At 50.1% G+C, this 21225-nt stretch overlaps 2 protein-coding genes across 5 annotated transcripts in view; one reads left to right on the plus strand and one right to left on the minus strand.

Annotated features, from left to right (window-relative positions):
• CHDH (choline dehydrogenase) overlaps positions 1–21225 on the minus strand; it is a 77183-nt gene that overhangs the window by 55644 nt on the left and 314 nt on the right. For 2 of the 4 annotated variants that reach the window (XR_003435847.1, XR_003435846.1), the window contains exon 1: positions 9033–9353. The gene's annotated coding sequence lies outside the window, so the exon portion shown is untranslated. Of the gene's footprint in view, positions 1–9032; positions 9354–20658; positions 20728–21225 lie in introns of those variants that run through there. The other 2 variants (XM_027121105.1, XM_027121104.1) reach the window with 2 other exon arrangements.
• Positions 11421–21011, plus strand: IL17RB (interleukin 17 receptor B). The gene is given in 7 exon segments (XM_027121471.1): positions 11421–12551; positions 14387–14435; positions 15915–16049; positions 16766–16905; positions 19157–19255; positions 20457–20931; positions 20933–21011. Coding segments are annotated over 7 exon segments (1149 nt in total). The 5' UTR covers positions 11421–12379.

Genomic DNA, 21225 nt, shown 5'->3' on the forward strand with positions numbered 1-21225 from the left:
TGCATGGCGCAAGCAAAAAAAAAGAATTTAAGCAAAAGAGAACTCTGCACAACCGTGAAAAAACAAGCCTAGAGGTCTGTCCTGAGTTGTTTATGCTGGCAAACAATGGTGAAAACCTTACTGTCCACCCATGGGGGACAGAGCCATAAAAAGGCCCCAGTCACAAGAAAGGAGGCTGTTAACCATTTACATAGTGGCTGGGTAGCCCTGTCACTACAGACACGGCTTGAGCAGACCGAGGCACAAAGCTCAGCTGCTCGTGGGCACGAGGCCCCTTGGTGCCCCAAGGTTGGCACTGTCTGAGCCCATGGGCCAAGGTGGTGCTGACAATCCCGAGAGAGAACTGCAGAAAGTGGGGCGGGGGAGAGGGCGCCGCCATCCTCGCCTTTCTGGGGGTCTCTGAGGGGTTGCTCTTCAATGGAGGATTCAGAGCAGGCCACCTGCCTTTGATCTGGCCTTCTAGTCCCGGCTTTGACCTGCTTTCCTGAGAGACCTCTGACAAGGTTCTCAACCTTCTAGGCTGGGCTTTGTGGGGGTCAAACGAATAATGCTCCGTAGCTGCCACTGTCTGTTCACGGAGCTCCATTAAGCCACGAAACCAAACAGAGTTATGAGTAAAGTAGTCATAATAGGGGCAGCCACCCATCCTGAGCGCTTCACGTGGGGTATCACACACTGAATCTCCCACAGACACTGGGGGAGCGGGCTTCATCATCATCATCATCATCACCATCACCATCACCATCACCATCAGTCCCCCATCACAGAAAAGAAAACAAGCCTGAGAGGGGAGCCCCTGTCCCTTTTCAAGTCACAGGCAGGACCCGCCCAACACAGCCACATTCTGGGAGCTAAAAAGTCACCTGAGTCAGCACATGGAAAGGGTACAAGGCACCACCCAAGGCTGTAGAGGCCAAGAAGTGGTAAAGTTCGGCTGCTTCCCTGCTGCCTGGCAAAGCCTTCTCAATGGCATAGCAGCCTGATCGCCCAGCGCTGGGGTGGGAGGAGGGGAGTTTGGGGTGGTGGCCCAGGTGGGAAGGGTCTGGTCAGAGAGGTAGCCAGGCTGGGGAGTAATGGTCCAGCGAAGAACCCTGGGCAGCTGCCCCCTCCCCGCATAGGAACCTCACTGCCCACCTCCAGCCCAGGCCACCCAACCTCCCAAGATGGTGGAGCAAGCTTCCTCACAGCCCCAGGAGCCCTGCCTCCTGCCCCCGCCTCACCCATCACCCCTCACCCAACCATGAGCCTCACTCTCTGGGTTCCAGGCACCCAGACCACCTACCTTCCCACCCACCCTGGTCCTTTGCACGTGTGCTCCTTCTTCCAGGTATGGGGTCCCCACCTCCTTGCACCTGGGTCACTTCTCACCTTCCCTCAGACCCTGCTCAGCCAATGCTCCGAGAAGCCTTCCTCGGCCACTGGCCACATCCATCCTGGGACTTCTCTTTGTACCACTTACTGAGACCTCAACCCTAAGAGTGAAATGAGCTGTCAAAGGCCCATCAGCCCAGCCAAAGGCTCTGTGGCCTCGCCCCCAACGCGGAGCGTGGCACTCTGTAATGCTAGCTGAGTAGACATATGATGGGGACAGGCCGGCGTGCAGCCTACAGCTCCCACACCTGGGCAGTCTGAGATGCGGACACTGAACTGAGACATCTGTGCCGGGGCAGAGAGAGGTACCACTTAGAAGGGGCACAGGGAGGGACCTCCGTGGTGGTCCAGTGGTTAAGAGTTCGTGCTTCCACTACAGGGGGCATGGGTTCGATCCGTGGTCGGGGAACTAAGATCCTGCATGACACAGCAAATAAATAAATTAAATTAAATTAAATAAGGGGCACAAGAAACATTCTGGATCCTGACCAGGCGATGATCACCTGGGTGCATATACAGATAAAATTTCACCATCGGGCTTCCCTGGTGGCGCAGTGGTTGAGAGTCCACCTGCCGATGCAGGGGACACGGGTTCGTGCCCCGGTCCGGGAGGATCCCACATGCCGTGGAGCGGCTGGGCCCGTGAGCCATGGCCGCTGAGACTGCGCGTCCGGAGCCTGTGCTCCGCAACGGGAGAGGCCACAACAGTGAGAGGCCCGCGTACCACAAAAAAAAAAAAAAAAAAAAAAATTCACCATCAGTACACTTTACTGTATGTTGTAGCTTAATTTTTTTGAATTAAAAAAACTCATTTTCTTCAAAAGTCAAGTTTCTCTTCCTAAAACTCTCATCTCCCACATTTTGGTGCAGAATAAACAAATGAATCAGAAACTCTCCCCTCTTCTCTTGAATTAGCTCATCAGTTGCTACCTCGGAGATAACTCCAGCTGCTCGGGCAGGGCCCACCTGTCCGCGCACCCTCCTGGTGCTGAGGGTGGGACACAGGACAGGGCAGAGACTGCTCAGAATGCCAAGAAAACCCCAGGGAGGAGTCCCAAGTATGATGCCAACCACAGGCCAGGCTTTTGTCCCCAGCTCTGCCAGGACTTCTGTGTGACCTGGGCCGGGGGTTTCCTGTTGGCAACAGTGGGTGCCAGCCTGTGCGGGGGCCTCTGATGTTTGCAGCTCCTCCCTTCTCGCCTCTGCATATGTCTGAATGAGATATGTGTGAATGAGAGAACACAATGAAATATCCTCACCCAAAACTCCAGACCTGAATCTGCTCACACTTCTAAATCCACCGATTTGGAGGAAATTTGAAGATCAGAGGAACGTGGGATCCCACACACAGAATCCAGGCCAAGGGAAAGCCCGATATTTCTTCGACAAGTTCAAGTGAAAAAGAAACAAGGCAGAGAGAGATGGAGGGAAATCCACAGATCATGAGAGAATGACGTGTGGATCTCACTCAGGTTCCAGGAATTTGAACAGTGACTGGATATTTGAGGATATTAAGAAGTCATTGTCAGATGTGACACTGGTTCTGTGGTAATGTTGTTTAAAACGACTGTTTCAGAAATACCTACTGAAAGATGGACAGAAAAAATAAGCAATATTTGGATTTGGTTTAAAAAACCCCAGGGATCTGGGGGGCAGACAAAACAGGATCACCCATGAGGGGATGGGATATGGGATTCAATACTCTCTTCTGGCTAATTTTGTGTGTGTTCCAAGTTTTCCACAACAAAAAGGGCTTTCGTTGTTGCTATCTGTTTTAAATCTCAAATCTCTCTGCTAAAGGACTGAGGAATGAAGGCAGAGTGGGAGAAACTCGGAGGCCAGGAGCCTGATCTAGGCTGATGGACTCCACCCTGTGCCACAGAAGTTGGGGCGTTCAACAAAGGTTTGCTACCCGCTTCCTCCTTCAAGCACATTTTCAACCAGTTTTTAAAACCTCGATTAAAAAACACCACCTCACACCCAGATGTGAAGGATTCAGGCTCTGTGGCCAGGGCCAACCCACATGCTATTTTCGACTGTCTGCGAAAGATAAGCACAGAATCAAAAGGCAGGGTTTAGAAACGTTTCCAGCAATCTGACACAGTGACTTGGTGTCTGCTGCATCTCCTAATAAGATAACGAGCTTAAATGCGATGTATCTTTGTTTTTACTGTAACAACTTTTATTACATTTTTTAAATCAACCCATGTGAGATTAAAATTTAAAAACCAAACATGGTCCTGCACCACAGGGAATTTGAGATGCACTATTATGGACTGGACATCAATCCCCTAGAGGCCCAGACCCGTGCACTGAGGTGACTTGTCCAAGGTCCCAGGACAAAGCGTCCCTTCCCACCATCTGAGGCACCGACTCTGGCATCTGCTGCAAACACAGGGCTAAGCAAAGGGCAGAGAGCAGCAGCTGCCAGGACTGCTTGATCTTTTTTTTATTTTACTTTTTATTTTTTTTAACATCTTTACTGGAGTATAATTGCTTTACAATGGTGTGTTAGTTTCTGCTGTATAACAAAGTGAATCAGCTATACATATATTCCCATATCTTCTCCCTCTTGCGTCTCCCTCCCACCCTCCCTATTCCACCCCTCTAGGTGGTCACAAAGCACCAAGTTGACCTCCCTGTGCTATGCAGCTGCTTCCCACTAGCTATCTATTTTACGTTTGGTAGTGTATATATGTCCATGCCACTCTCTCACTCCGTCCCAGCTTACCCTTCCCCCTCCCCATGTCCTCAAGTCCATTCTCTACGTCTGCATCTTTATTCCTGTCCTGCCCCTAGGTTCTTCAGAACCTTTTTTTCTTTATTAGAGTCCATATGATATGTGTTAGCATATGGTATTTATTTTTCTCTTTCTGACTTACTTCACTCTGTATGACAGACTCTAGGTCCATCCACTTCACTACAAATAACTCAATTTCGTTTCTTTTTATGGCTGAGTAATATTCCATTGTATATATGTGTCACATCTTCTTTATCCATTCATCTGTTGATGGACACTTATGTTGCTTCCATGTCCTGGCTATTGTAAATAGAGCTGCAATGAACACTCTGGTACATGACTCTTTTTGAATTATGGTTTTCTCAGGGTATATGCCCAGTAGTCGGATTGCTGGGTCATATGCTAGTTCTATTTTTAGTTTTTTAAGGAACCTCCATACTGTTCTCCATAGTGGCTGTATCAATTTACATTCCCACCACCAGTGCAAGAGGGTCCCCTTTTCTCCACACGCTCTCCAGCATTTATTGTTTGTAGATTTTTTGATGATGGCCATTCTGACTGGTGTGAGGTGATACCTCGTGAAAGGATGCTCAACATCACTAATCATTAGAGAAATGCAAGGCCTGCTTGATCTTTAATCCGTGTTCACTCAGGCACTACCACAGGCTCAGAGACACACTCCTCCGAAGGCCAGCAAGGCCCTGGAGGTGCTAAGCGAGCCCCTGTCGAGGCGCCATCCAGCCACAGCATGGCAGGGACAGGGACGCCAGATCACACCTGGGAGCAGCCCTGCAGGTAGCCAGCTCACTTTGTTTTATAAACCAGCGGCGAGATATGAGTCAGCCAACTTTCCCACACATGCCCGCTACTGTGTCCCTTTCAAGCTTCTGGAGGGGCTTAGCGGCAGAGGGCTCTACAGACTGCCAGGTGAGCTGCTTAAAAACGCCCACTGCTTCCTTGTGTCAACTACGAACAGCTCCATCACTGAACGGAAGTGCAAGAATCAATCAGGCACCAAGGCTAGTGTAGGACATCAACCAGCATCCACGGACCCTGGTTTCAAGTATCACCGATGGAGAGATAGGTGGCTGCCCCTTTGCTATGAGTCCCACACATGCCCACGGCTCTACCCCCTGACATCTCCAGTAATCCTCCCTCAAGCTCTGGGAGGCCGACTCTGTCACCCACATACAGATGGGGCTTTGAGAGAAAAACAGAACCAGCCTCCTCTTCATTCTGGACCTTCTTCCAGGTGCCAGTGTGACAGCGCATGTGAAGATTGGTGCAAGTACACACGGGCTGTGGCCTCAAGGGGTTTCGCCCTAGGAACTGGCAGGGGTAGTGTTAACATGGACTTAACACCGTGGCCCGCGTCTGTGGGCCTTCCTGGGCCAGCCCTCCTCACTGGAGCAGAGAAACCGTTGGCGGCTCCACGGCCCCACTGTGAGCAGGGGGCAAGCTCTCAGTGTGGCCTCAGGGTCCCTGGCTCAAAGCAGGCATGGCCACGGACTCTGCAAAACTCAACCAGCTGGAGCAGAACACTGGGTGGAGGGGGGAGGGTGGTACCGAGGGCGGGGTGCTCCCAACAGCACCCATCCCAGCTCGGGGGGGCTTCCGGGGCCCTGGAAGGTGGCCAGTGTTTGCCAGAAACTGCTTGCTCTTCATGAGACAATGGGTCCACTGTGGACTGGCTGGGGCCCTGATTAATATTTGAAAAAACAAAAGAAGTGGAAAATTCCACCTGTGTGGGTGGAGACTGGGCCTGGGACATGTCAACAACCCTAATGGTCTTGTTCCCTTGCTGACGCATAGGATAGAGAAACAAAGGTCTGACAAAAGCGACAGCCTGCGGGCATCGCTGCACTTGGGTCCAAAGGAATTTCCCTATTTGGGCCGTGGAGATCATTTGTTTATTTCTTGTCCCACCTCCCCTGCCCCTGAATTTACACAGCACTTTTTAAGTCCTTCAGCTTTTTCCCACCTCTTCAGAGTCTCCCAACAGCCCTGCAAGGCCACCAGGGCTGATGTCAGCTTCATGTTATGGATGGGGAAACTGAGGCCCCAGGACAACCAGAGCCTCATCTGAGGCTGGCACTGGGGAGTAACTAGCACAGCCAGGGATCTGGAACCCTGGTCTCTCCACCCCCCAGCAGTGGCACAGAACCTGTCCCAGGGGTTCTGGGGTCACAGCCATGGGTACTAGACAAAGTGGTCTTCCAGACTCCAGGAGAGGTGCCCTTCACCCCACCAGAGGAGGAAGAGGAGGAGTTTCTACTCAAACCAGCTCTCCTGGGCAGGCAGGCTTTGGTGCCGGCCTAGGAGGAAGGTATGCACTCATTCATTCGCTCATTCAAGCATTTCACAAGCGCCTCCTAAATACCAAGACTTGAAGGCACACTGCACAGTGGCTCTTTCAGAAACCTAGACCCAGCAGAATTCATGGCCAAAGGGGGAAGATCAGAGCGTCTGCACTTCCCTCACAGACTTGAGTCACCTCATTGCCATTACACAGTCTCATCCGCCCACTTTACAGTAAAGGAAACTGGGGCTCTGAGAAGGGCAGTGACTTCCAGAGGTTACAGAGAGAGAGGAAGCTGAGACCTCCTGACCCGCAATGGCCCTGCCTCCTGTTTAAAGCCACGACACTATTGGACTTAGGCATTCAAACAAATGGTGTTCCTTCCAGCAGGCCACCTCGGAGGCTGCATGCTTAACCAACAAGGCCCTCTTGTGGAGGGACACTTTTTGGAAGGAACTTCCAAGCCAGAGCAGACCCCTTCCCCCCGAAAAGACAGGCAGGCACACCTCGCTGGCCCACAGAGAACACAGGCTGTGGCTGAAGGGCTCTCCTTGGGACTGCCCACTCTGCAGTCCTGCCGTGGGCATCAGAGAACCAGGGCCAGGGCAGTGTCACCTCTGTGCCCACACACACGCAGCCCTGGACCCAGGGCACTGGGGGATCCCTCAGCCTGTGTCCCAAGTCAACAGCCAGCACCTGCTGCCCAGGTTCCCTCCTCCTAACCGAAGCCAGCCACCTCGGCACCATGCTGGCCTCACATTTCCTCTCTCCTTTGCCCACCAGCTTCTTCCCCTGGAGAAACGATCTTAACCTTGCCCTTTCTTGAAAGAAAACCACCCCACTCCCACCTCCAAACTCCTCCTCCCCTGCCTGTCTCACCCCTTCTTGCCAAGGACCTAAGCCAGGGGCCCACCTCAGGCCAGGCCACCCCTGGCCCCTCTGCCTCATCTGACACCTCGGCTGCCCCCTCACTCTCGGCTTTTCCTGGTGCAGGCCCTCCTAGCCTTCACCTCCAGGGAGTTCTCCTTCCCCGGGGACCTATCCTCCTCCCTTCTCTACCACCCCTATAAATGTCTGACTCACAAACTCTATCTCCAGATAGAGGACTAACCTCTGCATCCCTGGTTGTCCCCAAAGCCCTCACACTCAACAGCCCAAGCTCCTGCAGCAGGGCCTGCTTTGGGGCCAGCTGTAAAGCTGGCACAGCTCGAAGCCTGGCCCACAGGGACTCGGCTATTTGTCCAGTGAACGCATTTTGGTTAGCACCTGCCTCCTCGCTGGTCTCAGAGGGACTGGCCTCCCACAGCCTGGCATAGCCACCCAGGTGGGCTTTCTAAAACTGAAAACTGACCACCACCAAAACATCTGCCGTGGTTCCTCTGTACCATGGGATAAAGTTCACGATCTCAAGAGCTGGAAAATGAGGCTGTCTGCATCTGCGCTTCCACAGCAGGCTGGGCACATGTGCCCTGGAACATGCTCTCACCGCCCTCATCCTCAGTCCAAAGGCAACTTTGCACCCCAGGGCTGGCACCCTGCACGTGTTTGCTCAGAAGAAAGACAACTATTAGAGCAGCAAATGATCTCTGGCACCCCAGGGCTCAAAGCAACTCAGAGAGGTTGAGCGAGGGGCCCAGGGTGGCCCAGCCCCAGGCATGGGTGAGGCAACAGCCTCACCTGAGCCACTCTCCTTGGTTAGAAACCACGCCAATCCTCTGGAAGCGTCACCTGAAACCTACATGTGTGCATGCCACAGCCCCCAGCTCTAGCTGGGCCCACTCCATGCTGGCCCAAATCTTACTCAGGCAGGTGGGCCAGGCCTGGTGCACAGGACCTCAGCAAAAGAGCTGCTTGACTAAGTCAACCTCGCACCAGCTGACAATTTCATTCCTCCTTAGGCCTTGGTCTCATGTAAAGAATGAAGCTAACTTGGCCTACAAGTTTAAGGGACCTTGAGTTGGTCACCCCCACCTTGTCCTTTGCAAACCCAGGCAGCTGAAGCAGCAAAGTTCCAAGCACTCTGATCTGCTGTTGGCCCAGCTGATTTTTATTAACCTTCCCCCAAACCACTGTGCCTCAAAGGATGGTCCTGGTCCACCTGCGCAGAATTACCAGCAATGTCAAGTTAAATGCAGATTCCGGACCCTGCTGGACCTGGGGGGCTGGGCTGGCTCTCTGAAAGGCGGGCCCAAAATTTGCATTTAACGCTGCTCATAAATCCTGAGCTCAGGGAAACTCAAAAACCCGCCTCCAAACCCAAAGGGTGAAGGCTTCCGCCTCCGGAGACCGAAGTGTTAGTGTCAGGCCTCATTTTGTGAAAACATACGTTGACCAGAACACCCGGGGAAAGGGAGGGTTTCTGTTACACGAATTACATATAACTTAGTTCCTGCGAGGAACTAACTCCCGCGAAGAACTCAGTGAGGCTTTGCTCTCCCCGTCCCACTGTTTTAGTTTCCGGGGGCTCAGCCGTAGCGTCAGGTGGAGCCCCAGCCTCGGCGTCCGGCCGGGGTCCTCCGGACCCACCCGACCTCTCGGCCCGAGGCCGCTGGGGCCTCCGGGCTGCGGCCGGGGCCGTTCGGGGCGGGTGGACCCGGGGTCTAGCGCGTCCCCGCTACTCACCGTGGGCAGCTCGGCCAGAGTGCAGGGACGGTCGGCGGCGGCCCGGCCCCGCTACACTTTAACTGGCGGCGCCGGCGCTCCGCGCGCTCCGGGCGGCCAGGAGGGGCACCGCGGGCCTCTCGGACCGACCTGCTCCGGGAGGGAACCGGACGCCAGGCGGGCCCGCCGGGCTCGGGCGAGCGGGGCGTGCGTGCACTCGTGCACCTGGCTCACTGCTCGCACGGGTGCGCTGAGCCGGCGCGTGCGCGGCTGCTGGAGACCCGCTCGGACCCAGGCATCCCTCGCGGCCCCTGCAGGCCGGGGCACTTCTTTCCCTACCCAGGAAGGGCGCCAGGGGGCCGCCCCTACCTGGGCGGTGCTGGGGTAGGCGGAGCCCGGAGGTGTGGCCCCGGCCGCCGGGATAAGAGCTTGGCCGAAGGCTGGCAGGGACTACGAGCGGTGGGGGCGGTGGCCCCGCGATGTCGCTAGTACTGCTGAGCCTGGCCGAGCTGTGCTGCGGTGCCATGCCTCCGGAGCCGGTAAGCCCACATCCGCGCCCCCTCCCGCTTTCCCCTCCCTCGAGCCCGGACCCAAATTCGTCCCACCCGTCAGCTCATGCTTCTCCAAGGCGTTCGCGGAGGGCCGTCTGTAGGGGACGCGTGTGCATACTCTGGGGCACCGGGCGTCAGGCTGCTTGAGTCAGAAGCAAGGGAATCATACAAACCTGGGTTCGCATGCCACCATGTGCTCTTGATTTAGCCATTTATGCTCACGGAGCCTCTTGTCCTCATCTGTGTAAGGAAGGGTCATACCTAACTTACCAGGATCTAGTGAAGGACAGCGATAGGGCCTGCAAGGCAGCAGCAAAGAACTTGGAACATAGTAGGTGTTCACTATTGTTATTGCCTGGGGTCTTGAGGTCTGTCCTCTTTGGGGGCACAAGAGCTGCTTCTCCATTCCACTCGCCTTTTTTGCCCTGTTAATTTCGCTGTACTGGGGCCCTTGTCCTCAGAGCTAAGCTCCTGAACTCTACTGCAGGTTTCTTTTAATCCCCTGTGCCTTGAAGGACTGAGAGAATCTTCTGGGTCATTAAAGAAAAGCTCATCTGCGAAATAGCATTTGAAGCTATATTGCTGCCCTTTTAGCACAGCACATAGCATAAAAGCATGGTGTTACTTGGTGATGGAAAGACAAACCCCATTCCCTGCCCTTATGTCTTCAGCTACTCTCCTTGTCCTCTGTCTCAGTTCAGAGCCCATCCCCTCACTCCCTGGCCTTTTCCACTAGAGGAAGAATTCATTGCCTTTGCAGTAGCTGATGTTAGGCCAACAGCTTGAACTCTGTAAAGTTTAGAGCCGTTGCTTTGCTTCTTCCTAAAATTTGTCTCACCAGCCCTTTGACAAGAATGTAGCTCCCAGTATGGTGGCTCATTTGTTTAAAAAGCTGCCTGATGATATCCCTTGGAGTTCAGCTTTAAAAAGACAAAGATGAGCGACTGAGAATTTCACCCAACTCAGGTTACTCAAACTATCAAAAGTCTTGCCTTCTGTCATACAAGGTGTTTAGAAATGTTGAGGCCGTGAAGGATCAGATTCCAGAGCTGGTGGACTTAACCACGCTGTGTCATGTCACTGGAACTTGCAGCTGCCTTTTAGGTCCAGTATTTTATTACAAAACCAAAGTGCTAATTATTTTTTCTTATAAAAAGACATGAGGGGCTTCCCTGGTGGCGCAGTGGTTGAGAATCTGCCCGCCAATGCAGGGGACACGGGTTCGAGCCCTGGTCTGGGAAGATCCCACATGCCGCGGAGCAACTAGGCCCGTGAGCCACAACTACTGAGCCTGCGCGTCTGGAGCTTGTGCTCCGCAACGAGAGGCCGCGACCGTGAGAGGCCCGCGCACCGCGATGAAGAGTGGCCCCCGCTCGCCGCAACTAGAGAAAGCCCTCGCACAGAAACGAAGACCCAACACAGCCAAAAATAAATAAATTAATTTAAAAAAAAAAAAAAAAAAAAAAAAGACATGAGCAGTTAACTCCAAAGGATTTAATACTGGCCTTTCTTAGACACTGATGATATTATTTATTTTTTTTAAGTTCTCTTTATTATTTTTTTAAAATAAATTTGATATGTTTTATTGATTTTATTTTTGGCTGCATTGGGTCTTCGTTGCTAGTGCGGGCTTTTCTCTGGTTGCAGAGACCAGGGGCTACTCTTCATTGCAGAGCATGGGCTTCAGTAGTTGTGGCACACGGGCTCAGTAGTTGTGGCTCACGGGCTCTAGAGCACAGGCTCAGTAGTTGTGGCACGCGGTCTTAGCTGCTCCGCAGCATGTGGGATCTTCCTGGACCAGGGCTCGAACCCCTGTCCCCTGCATTAGCAGGCGGATTCTTAACCACTGCGCCACCAGGGAAGCCCTAAAAGTTCTTTTTAAAAGATAACATGATGAAATCACAGTTGCGCTATGATTTTTTAAATATCTCAGGTGAGTCCTTTTATATTAGAAGAAGAATTTTTAAAAGCACCTGGGAAAGGCACCATGGACTGGACTCTTCTACTTATCTTCTTGGCATAGCCAGTCCTTAACCTGGGAAAACTCAATAAATATTCTAGACTGTCCTGAAAGCCTGCAGTTAAACATTAGAGTGTGAAGGGACCTTCATGGTGGTCTAGAGTTATCCCCTGCTTGTAGCAGAGACGGCTGAGGTGCAGAGAGGGGTAAAAAACCCACCTCTGGTCTTTAAGGGAGGTGATGGCCAGGCTTGAGGGTCACGTGTACTAGCGGTTAATCTATGGCCCATCATAGCCTACCATGGGGCCATGTAGTCTCCCTCAAACTGTGAAGTGGAACCAGCTCAGCATTCATCCCTTATGTATGCATTTAAGGAAAAAGATGGTGTTTTGCCTAATTGGCAAATGAAAGCTTGTGGTTTGACCATATTCAACATGGCACTCGGTTTCTTTTCGTCCCCTGTGCCTTGAAGGACTGAGGGAATCTTCTAGGTCAAAGTAAGCACTTGGAGACACTTGGCTAATTGCCACTAATCCAGGTCCTTTGTTGGGGGGTGTGGATGTTGTGCTAACAGGCTGCTGAGAGCTACAACCTGGAGCCTGAAGCAGAATGCCTGGGTTCAAATCCCATTTGGGGCCATTTCTCTGCTGTGTGCTTTGGGCAAGTCAGCATCCCTGGGCCTCAGTTTCCCCATCAGCAAAGTGAGGGAAGCTGAACTTAAATTACATCCTGGCTCTAGAATTTTACACTTCTCTGAGTCTGTGAGTTACACTGGCAAACCGTGTGGGGTCCATTTCCTTAGCAGACGTTGACTAGAGACATGAGTTTCAGCAGTAGGTTAAGGAATGAAATTATAAATGAGAAGAACTTGGAAATTCAGGGCTTCTCACTTTGCCTTGCAGTGGACGTTTTCCTACATTGGCTTTCCTGTAGAGCTGAACAGAGTCTATTTCATTGGGGCCCATAACATCCCCAATGCAAATATGAATGAAGACGGCCCCTCCCTGGCTGTGAACTTCACCTCACCAGGTACATTTCCTCACTCTTCTCTTACTGTCTTGCTGGGACACCTGTTTTGGTATGTGGTTTGGTACAGAGAAGCCAGGTACCCTGGACAAGGCGTTTGGCCTTGCTGAGTCTCGGCTTCCTCGTGTGTAATATGGACATGACAGTAACTGCACCTCACTCACAAGGAGAGGATTAAGTCAGGTGAAATGGAGGGGAAAGCCCATTCCTGTGTGTCAGGCACTGATTGAGCACTTGACACGCATCATCTCACTTAAGCCGTCAACAACCCCAAGGTTGGGACAGCCCCGTTTTACAGATAAAGAAACTGAGAACTTAAGTAACTTGCCCTGGTTACACATGCAGAAGTGAAGCTGACAGTCAAACTCTGGTCCTTCTGGACTGATGCACTTTAGCCATTCTTCGTTGTTGATGCAAAACGCTTGTTCCAGCCTCAGTTGCCTGGCAGGCTGTGTAGTCTGACAGCGTGCGGCCGGTCTCTGAGGATGTACAGACTCCAGTAGGTTTCTCCCCTGAGCTGCAGTGAAGAGGCAGGTGGCACCGAGTGCTGGGTTCTTTCCCTTGCTCTGTGACACACAATCAGCTTTCTGGTGTCACACCTTCAGTATCACACAGGGGGTTGGGGTGAGGATGAGATGGGATCATGGGTGAGGAGGGTCCAGCATGGTGCCCGGCCCCAGCAGCTCCCACGTCACCCCCACTCGGCTGGGTCACCTGTTCTGTATCCCATGCCTGTCCCTGTCCCAGGTGTAGCATCGAAGCCAAATGGGGCAATTTCCAATCTGTCATTGTTCCTTGGTCGTGGTCCAGTGTATTCTTGGCATCACATCATTTACTACACAGTAGTGCCCAGCTTTCTTGATGAGACTAAATCTCATTTTTTAAATTATATTTTGGAATAATTTTAGATTTATAGAAAAGTTGCAAAGCTAGTACAAAGAGTTTCCATATACTTGTCACCCAGTTTCCCTTATCGTTAACATCCTACATTACCGTGGTCTATTTGTCAAACTGCGAGTCCAACACTGGTACATTTCTATGAACTAAACTCCAGACTTTATTGGATTTCACCTGATTTTCCATTAATGTCCTCTTTCTGTCTCAGTGGCATTTAGTCCCCCATGTCTCCTTCGTCTCATCTGATCTGTGACAGTTTCTTAGTCTTTCCCTGTGTTTCACGATCATGACAGTCTTGAGGAGTGATGGCCATACATCCTGCAAACCCAATCTGGGTTTGTCTGGTGTTTGTCTCATGATTAGACTGGGGATATAGGTGTGTTTGGTGAGAATTCCGCAGAGGTGAAGCACTCTTCTCATGACACTCTATCAGGGGTGGGTGACATGCACAGGACGTCACAGGTAGTGCTCACCTTTGTCACTGGTTAAGTGGTGTCTGCCAGGTTTCTCTGTGTAATCTAGTATTTTTCCCTTTCCCAAATTTTAGTTTTTGGAAACAAATCACTAAGTCTACCCCATCCTGGGGTGGGGGTACAGGGTGGGATTAAGCTCCACCTCCTGGAAGGGGCAGTATCTACACATATTACCAAACCTCATTTTTGAATAATGGTTGGTTTCTAAGTCTTCTCTTGGGGATCACAGATAGTTTTGATAAAGGCTGTATTTAATTAGACTCTGGTTATCACTTCCTGAATAGATAATCTTCTGTTTAAAAGTATGATGTTAGCATCTCATTTAAATCTGCTATCTGACCTCATATCTGAAATGTCTGACAATTCATTACAGGTGTGGTAAGCATATGTGTATGCACACTTGTTGGCAAGGGGGTGGAGCAGAGATACCTTCTTCTAAAATGTAAAAACTTTCATTCAAATTTCCAGGCTGCCTGGACCACATAATGAAATACAAAAAAAAAGTGCATCGAGGCAGGTAAGTAAATACAGCATTTGCTTTTGTTATTAGAAGAAATTCATACCATGAGTCAGCGCAGCTCAAGCTTTTTAAGATGAAGGAACTGAGGCCTAGAGTGGGGCTGTTATGTATCCGAATTGCTCAGACTGTGAAGGCTGATCCTGGCCAGCGCCGTGCCCACTGGACCCAGGGATGGACAGACTCTTAGTAGGTTTATATGGTGAGCAAGTCACAGAAAAAAAACACCCTGCTACCTTGGTTAAAGTAACATTTTAGCCCAAACCAAAGGCCCTTCCTGCCTGGATGGGAATCTGTAAGTCCCCCACCTGCTCAGACACCAGTACCACTGAACTGTGGTCACGGGGACCCTGCACACCTTCTGCTTGGACGTGCAAACATTCAAGGTGGGAGCGTTAGCTAAAGTAGTGACCTAGAAGCAGGCTGTCAACCTGTGACCTCACAGGGGTCTACATCCTACAGGCCAGACTGTTAGAACCTGCCCCCATCTTTTGCATTTTTAAATAAGCCCCTTCAGGATAATCAGTCCCAACTGGCCAACTTCCAAGGGGTTTACAAGGATTTCTGTGCATTTCTGGGTAATAGTCTTAGGGTGCTAATGAGGCTAGTGGTTTTGGGGGATCAGTCCCTGCTGCTTAGGCACCCCCACCCCACAGGCATCCCTATGAACCCCAACAGACTGAGTGCACGCGTCTCCTCGCTGGAAGGCAGACTTGGAGCATTGTGCCTCCTCTCTCGCCCCCCACCAGGAGAGATCTGGAGTGTTGGAGGTCACTGGGATGTGAGGCGGTCTGAAGGCCTCAAATCAGTCCTAGAACCCAACTCCTAAAGACAGTTCCGAGCTGGGGCTTGAAATGGCCTCCTGGGTGGGGAAAGTAATACACGGTATTCTATATCATGTTCCTGGAAATTAACCGAGTGCTGATTTGCAAGCCACATGAATGAAACCACCAGCTTTTTCTCACAGAGTAGACCTGTCCGGGTATCTTCTAAGCCATGAGATATTTCCTTATTTCCTGACATCCAGTAAAGCTGGGGCAGAGCAGTCTGATGGATGGAGCTCCTGGAACCCAGAGTGTTCTAGTTCTAGCTGAATTCCCTCACTCTATAAACTTAGACATGTCTCCTAACCTGTGGCTCCTGCCCCGCATCCCGGAAAGGAGGAAACCCTGACCCCAGCCCTTCACTCAAAATGGATGTTGAGAATAGAATGTAGTAGTAGAACCCAGCCTGTGCCTCTCACCACCCTCAGCCCAGGGAAGCTGTTTTCAGCAAAGCAGTGACGTGGGGTCACTGAACTTTCTTGGGCAGCAGGTTACTTTGAGATGATAAATCAAAGGCACACTGTGTAGTTGAATAAGTATCTCTTGGACGTGTGCCTCAGAATGTACACCTGTTTTTGTCAAGCCCTTATGGGGACTTAAATGAGGGCTGAGTTTGCAACTCCAGCCTTGTGATTCTCTCTCAACTTACAGGAAGTCTGTGGGATCCAAACATCACTGCTTGTAAGAAGAATGAGACCACGGTAGAAGTGAACTTTACAACCAGTCCCCTTGGAAACAGATATATGGCTCTCATACAAAATACCATTGTAATTGGGACTTCTTATGTGTTGGAGGTACTTTTTTCCCCTTCATTTCCTCAACACCACCCCCGTCCTCAACCTCCAGCTCTCCTTCTCTTGTTGAAGAATGCAGATTTCCTGGACAGGCTCTCTTTTGAGAGAGCACGGGCAGAACTGTCTGCTGTACAAATATGCTGGGCTATTTTGATTAATTCAGACAAAGAAAAACAAGTCCCTGGGAGCATCCCTGGAAACATCCCTGTGACTCTAAAACCAACCAAAGGTAGAGGTCTCCGAAGTATGGAGTGAATCCTGACTCACGCTTAGTCTAATGAGTTCAAAGTCAGTTTGGGAAGAGCGGTGTCTTCACTGGCAGTCTTTGATCTAATCATTTGTATGGCTCCTAATACCTTTTTTTTTTTAATGTATTTATTTTTGGCTGCATTGGGGTCTTCGTTGCTGCCTGCAGGCTTTCCCTAGTTGCGGCGAGCGGGGCTACTCTTTGTTGTGGTGCGCGGGCTTCTCATTTCAGTGGCTTCTCTTGTTGCAGAGCACGGGCTCTAGGCACGAGGGCTTCAGTAGTTGTGGCTTGTGGGCTCTAGAGCACAGGCTCAGTAGTTGTGGCACACGGGCTTAGTTGCTCCGCGGCATGTGGGATCTTCCTGGACCAGGGCTGGAACCCGTGTCCCCTGCATTGGCAGGTGGATTCTTAACCACTGTGCCACCAGGGAAGTCCCTGGCTCCTAATTCTTGATTTTTGTCTTACTCACCTGCACCAGAAGGAACTAACTCGAACTTCCGTGGTGGTTCAAGGGACTGGGGAAAGTGAAGGTGCTGTGGTCCAGGTAAAGCTAAACGAGATGCTCTGGGGAGGGGAGGAGAGGGGAAGGGCACTGAAGACCCATTGCACTGCAACTCGTTGCCTTTAAGGAGTCTTTCTAGTTGGAGCAGATGAGTTCTCTCCCCAGCTCGCTTCTGCCAGCAGTCTCACCATTATGTGACATTGATGGGGAATCCTGGCTTCCATCTTCACAGCTGTGAGGTCAGGAAGCTGACCTTATCGTCACGGTCCCTTCTGCTTTTGTGAGTGGCTGTTGACTTTCCAAGGTGCTTTTATTCCTATTTTCTGTCACAGAAACACAGAGGAACTCTGAGCCATTTTATTATCCCAAGCCTCCATTTTCACTGCAAAATGAAGTAACAAAGGACTTGAAATCAGCAGGCTTGGGTTCCCAATCAGCATATGAACTTTGAAGGGCAACTCTGTCCCCTCGGGGACTGAGTTTACTGCGCTGGAGAACAGGAAGTTGGGCTAGCAGGTGCTCTCACAGCTCTTTCCACTCTGAGTGTATGCTGTGGGGCCATGGAGGGTCCCGGTAGGACACAGCTACACCCAAGACATAAGGGCCTTTTTGTTCTTCATTCCTGGGACATACAGGCAGAGCTCAGACACGCCCGGCAGAGCAGATACCCATCAGCACGTTAGGACTGCACCCCTTTTCCAGGGAACCAGACTCTACTAGTCCCAAGGGACTTACATGTCGTAAAGCGCTGGCTTAGGTCAAGAGGAGTCCCACTGCTCTGTTTTTTGGAGGACATATTAGTATATGTATTAGGATGTGACCTAACCCTTTTAGATAAGGAAATTAACATCTTAGCAACATGTACAAAGTTTAGGTTCACAGCTCAGGAGTCTTAGAAGGTGTCTGGTCTTGAGTCACTAGTCTGGATTTTAGGGCTTTGTGACAGACATATGACCAAGGAAAAAAAGTGTCCTATTACAATGCTAGAGAGGGGCTGAAGCCAGAAAAAAAGGGAAGAGAAGTTCTGGTGAAAGTAGAAATAAGGCTGAGCCCCTCATTTCTCCTTAGCTGACGCCGTATTTCCATACCTGTGCTTCATTTATGAGATCAAGATCCATGACCAAGCAGGATATACACAAGAAGGGAAACAAAATCAACGGTGCAAAATTGATATTCAGAGTGCCTCAAGGATCTGCTGAAAAACATCAGGGCTGTAAAGGGACTGAGTATATGAGGGAACATGCATTTCACTGCTTTTTGACTTTCTTATCCATCTCAGTGGCCCAGGCCTGGCTGATACTGTGATTCATTGTGGCCACACAGACATTTGGATAACAAATTAGGAATAGTGGCACCAAGAGACACACGTCATTGGTGCCTGAGAGCAGCTGGTTCTGGAGAATGTCTCTCCGGATTTAGCAATGTTAGTACCTTCACTGCAGGTTGACAAAATGCTTCCAGCACTAGCCCAGGGGTGGGGTCAAAAGTTTTAACTTCCCTGGTGGCTCAGTGGTTAAGAATCCGCCTGCCAGTGCATAAGACATGGGTTCGAGCCCTGGTCCGGGAAGATCCCACATGCTATGGAGCAACTAAGCCCGTGTGCCACAGCTACTGAGCCTGTGCTCTACAGCCTTCAGGCCACAACTACTAAGCCCACATGCCTAGAGCCCATGCTCCGCAACAAGAGAAGCCACCGCAATGAGAAGCCCACGCACCACAACGAAGAGTAGCCCCGCTCACCGCAACTAGAGAAAGTCCGCGCGCAGCAACGAAGACCAAACGCAGCCAAAAATAAATAAATTAATTAAAAAAAAAAAAGTTAAAAGGTGCTGGTCTTAGAAACCCACCTCCTAACAATCCTGACTGCTGTGTAGGCGCAGTGCGTATGGATTCCTGAGCACTTTCACACGCTGGAGCTTAACTGATCCTCAACATTCCCGTAACCAGGTGGCGTGACCTCCCACATCTGTCAGTCTGACAAAACAGCCTTTAAAAATGCCATCTATCCATATTATGTATTAAGTAATTGCACCCAGAATAACATTAATTCATCAAAGAAAAAAAAAAAACGTAAACCCTGGTTATCACAGTGAAAATGTGGAGTAAGAGGCCAAAATGATTTTAGAGGACTGTTCCTACCTCCTGGGCCCCCTCTCCCTTTTGAGAATCTAATGAAACACCTGGACACTCTAATGGAAAAACACACTGATCTGCAGACCCCGGGGAGATCTACTGACCCTTGGCTTTAAAGGGACCAAAACTTCCACAAAGCACTGAGTAAAAGTTTTAGTTTCCAAATAAGAGATAAATTTGGTTCTGTTCTGCTAAAGATGAATAAGCTTGGTTTTCTCCAGGCAGAAGTGTGCTGGGTGGATGGCTGCCTCTCCTCCTCTCGGCTCTGCTGGTGGCCACGTGGGTGCTGGCGGTTGGGATCTATCTGACCTGGAGGCATGGTAAGGGTTCTAATTCAGTTCTTTAAAGAAATGCAGATGAGGAAATAACACTGATTTTTTTTTTTTTTAAAGGAGATTCCTCCAAAGGCAATCACATTTTGGCATTACACAAGAGTCAGACATTTATTTAATGCCTCATAGCTCTCCTAAAGACTAATATAATGACTGGACCACACCCGCTAAGGTAAAGCAGGGATTGGGACTCCAGATCTGCTATCCCCTGTTTTCTTTTTACCATCGAGGCATCTACAACGAGTGTAATGGGCCAAAGATAGCTGATAACAAATTACATTTTACCTGTGATAGGTACTCTACGCTAGTTCCTACTTTTGAAAAGTAATTCTTCCAAAGCATAAGACCAACACTCATTTGGATTCATATACTCTAAGGATCTTGCCAACTCTACAACACTGAAGACTTGAATAAGAAATCAGAATATTTATATAGATACACAGCTAGAGGGAGGCCCACTGAAAACCTCTGCTTCTTCTCCCCTCCACACGTAGACAAGGAAATATAAATGTAGTCTTTGAGTTGTCTGTGATGTTGTATACAGAACAAGATTAATCCCATTTTCTTTCTTAGGTAAGCTAGCCACGTCAAACTTTGACCTTAAGAATACTTATATTAATGGCTATTGTTTGTATTTGTTAGTTTCATACCTAGTTTCCATTCCTTAACACGTATAGGACAGAATTCCAGTTGAGTTCCAGCTGAAATGGGGGCACCACTTAACCTTACGGAACTGTAAAGAAACTCTACCACCTGTAGGTAGAAGATGGAACTACTGAGTTGACCCAACTTAAAACGTGATGTGAAGGGCAGAGAGGTCAGCTGTCCTTGTTCACATATGGCACTAAAAATACTAAATTTACAACCACCCACCTGAAACAGAGTACCTTAAACCTGAACAGTTTCTATGAATTTATTTGAAAAGCTACGGGCTTAATCAAGAGGACTAATTCAGTGACAGGGACTTAGAAAAACATCTTTTAAGCATCTTTAAGGTTTAAGCACTGGTGTGTTTCAGGTGATGTGTACAAAAGGAACATCAGGGGTATTTTCCTCTCTGGCAGTAATAACATCCCTGGTGCTTAGCTGATGTGCCCTAGCAAGGGATCATTTATCAGCGATAGTTTAGACTAGAGTAAAAGCCTGTTATTTGCTGTCCACAGATGACAAATGCTTTTCTCCCCCACAGAAAGGATCAAGAAGACTTCCTTCTCTACTACCACACTACTGCCCCCCATTAAGGTTCTTGTGGTTTACCCATCTGAAATATGTTTCCATCACACAGTTTGCTACTTCACTGAATTTATTTAAAACCACTGCAGAAGTGAAGTCATCCTTGAAAAATGGCAGAAAAAGAAAATAGCCGAGACAGGTCCCGTGCAGTGGCTTACCACTCAGAAGAGCGCCACGGATAAGGTCATTTTCCTTCTTTCCAATGATAACACCATGTGTGATGGTACCTGTGGCAAGAGGGGGGGCAGCCGCTGTCAGAACTCCCAAGACCTGTTCCCCATCGCCTTGAACCTCTTCCGCAGCGATCTGAGAAGCCAGACTCATCTGCACAAATACGTGGTAGTCTATTTCAGAGAGGATACCAAAGACAACGACACTGGGCTCAGTGTCTGCCCCACATACCGCCTCATGAAGGATGCTACAGCTTTCTGCAGAGCTTCTCCATGCCAAACAACGTGTGTCGACGGGGAGAAGGGTGCACGCCTGCCACTACAGCTGCTCCTCCCCATAGCCCAGCCACGAAGCAGGAGACCTTAAAGCCTTCCTACTGCTCCAATTACAGGAGGAAAGCATCTGTGATGATTCTGAAGTTTACCGTACAGGCTACTTGTAGGGAGGATTACAGCTGAACCTTGAACAACCCAGGGGGTAGGGGTGCTGACCCCTGTGCAGTCGAAAATTCATGTATAACTTTACAGTCCACTATCTGTCTCTGTGGTTCTGCA

Source organism: Aethalodelphis obliquidens, unplaced genomic scaffold, assembly GCF_003676395.1.
Source record: "Aethalodelphis obliquidens isolate GAN/ISIS:26980383/991018 unplaced genomic scaffold, ASM367639v1 scaffold22, whole genome shotgun sequence".
Classification (NCBI taxonomy): Eukaryota; Metazoa; Chordata; class Mammalia; order Artiodactyla; family Delphinidae; genus Aethalodelphis; species Aethalodelphis obliquidens.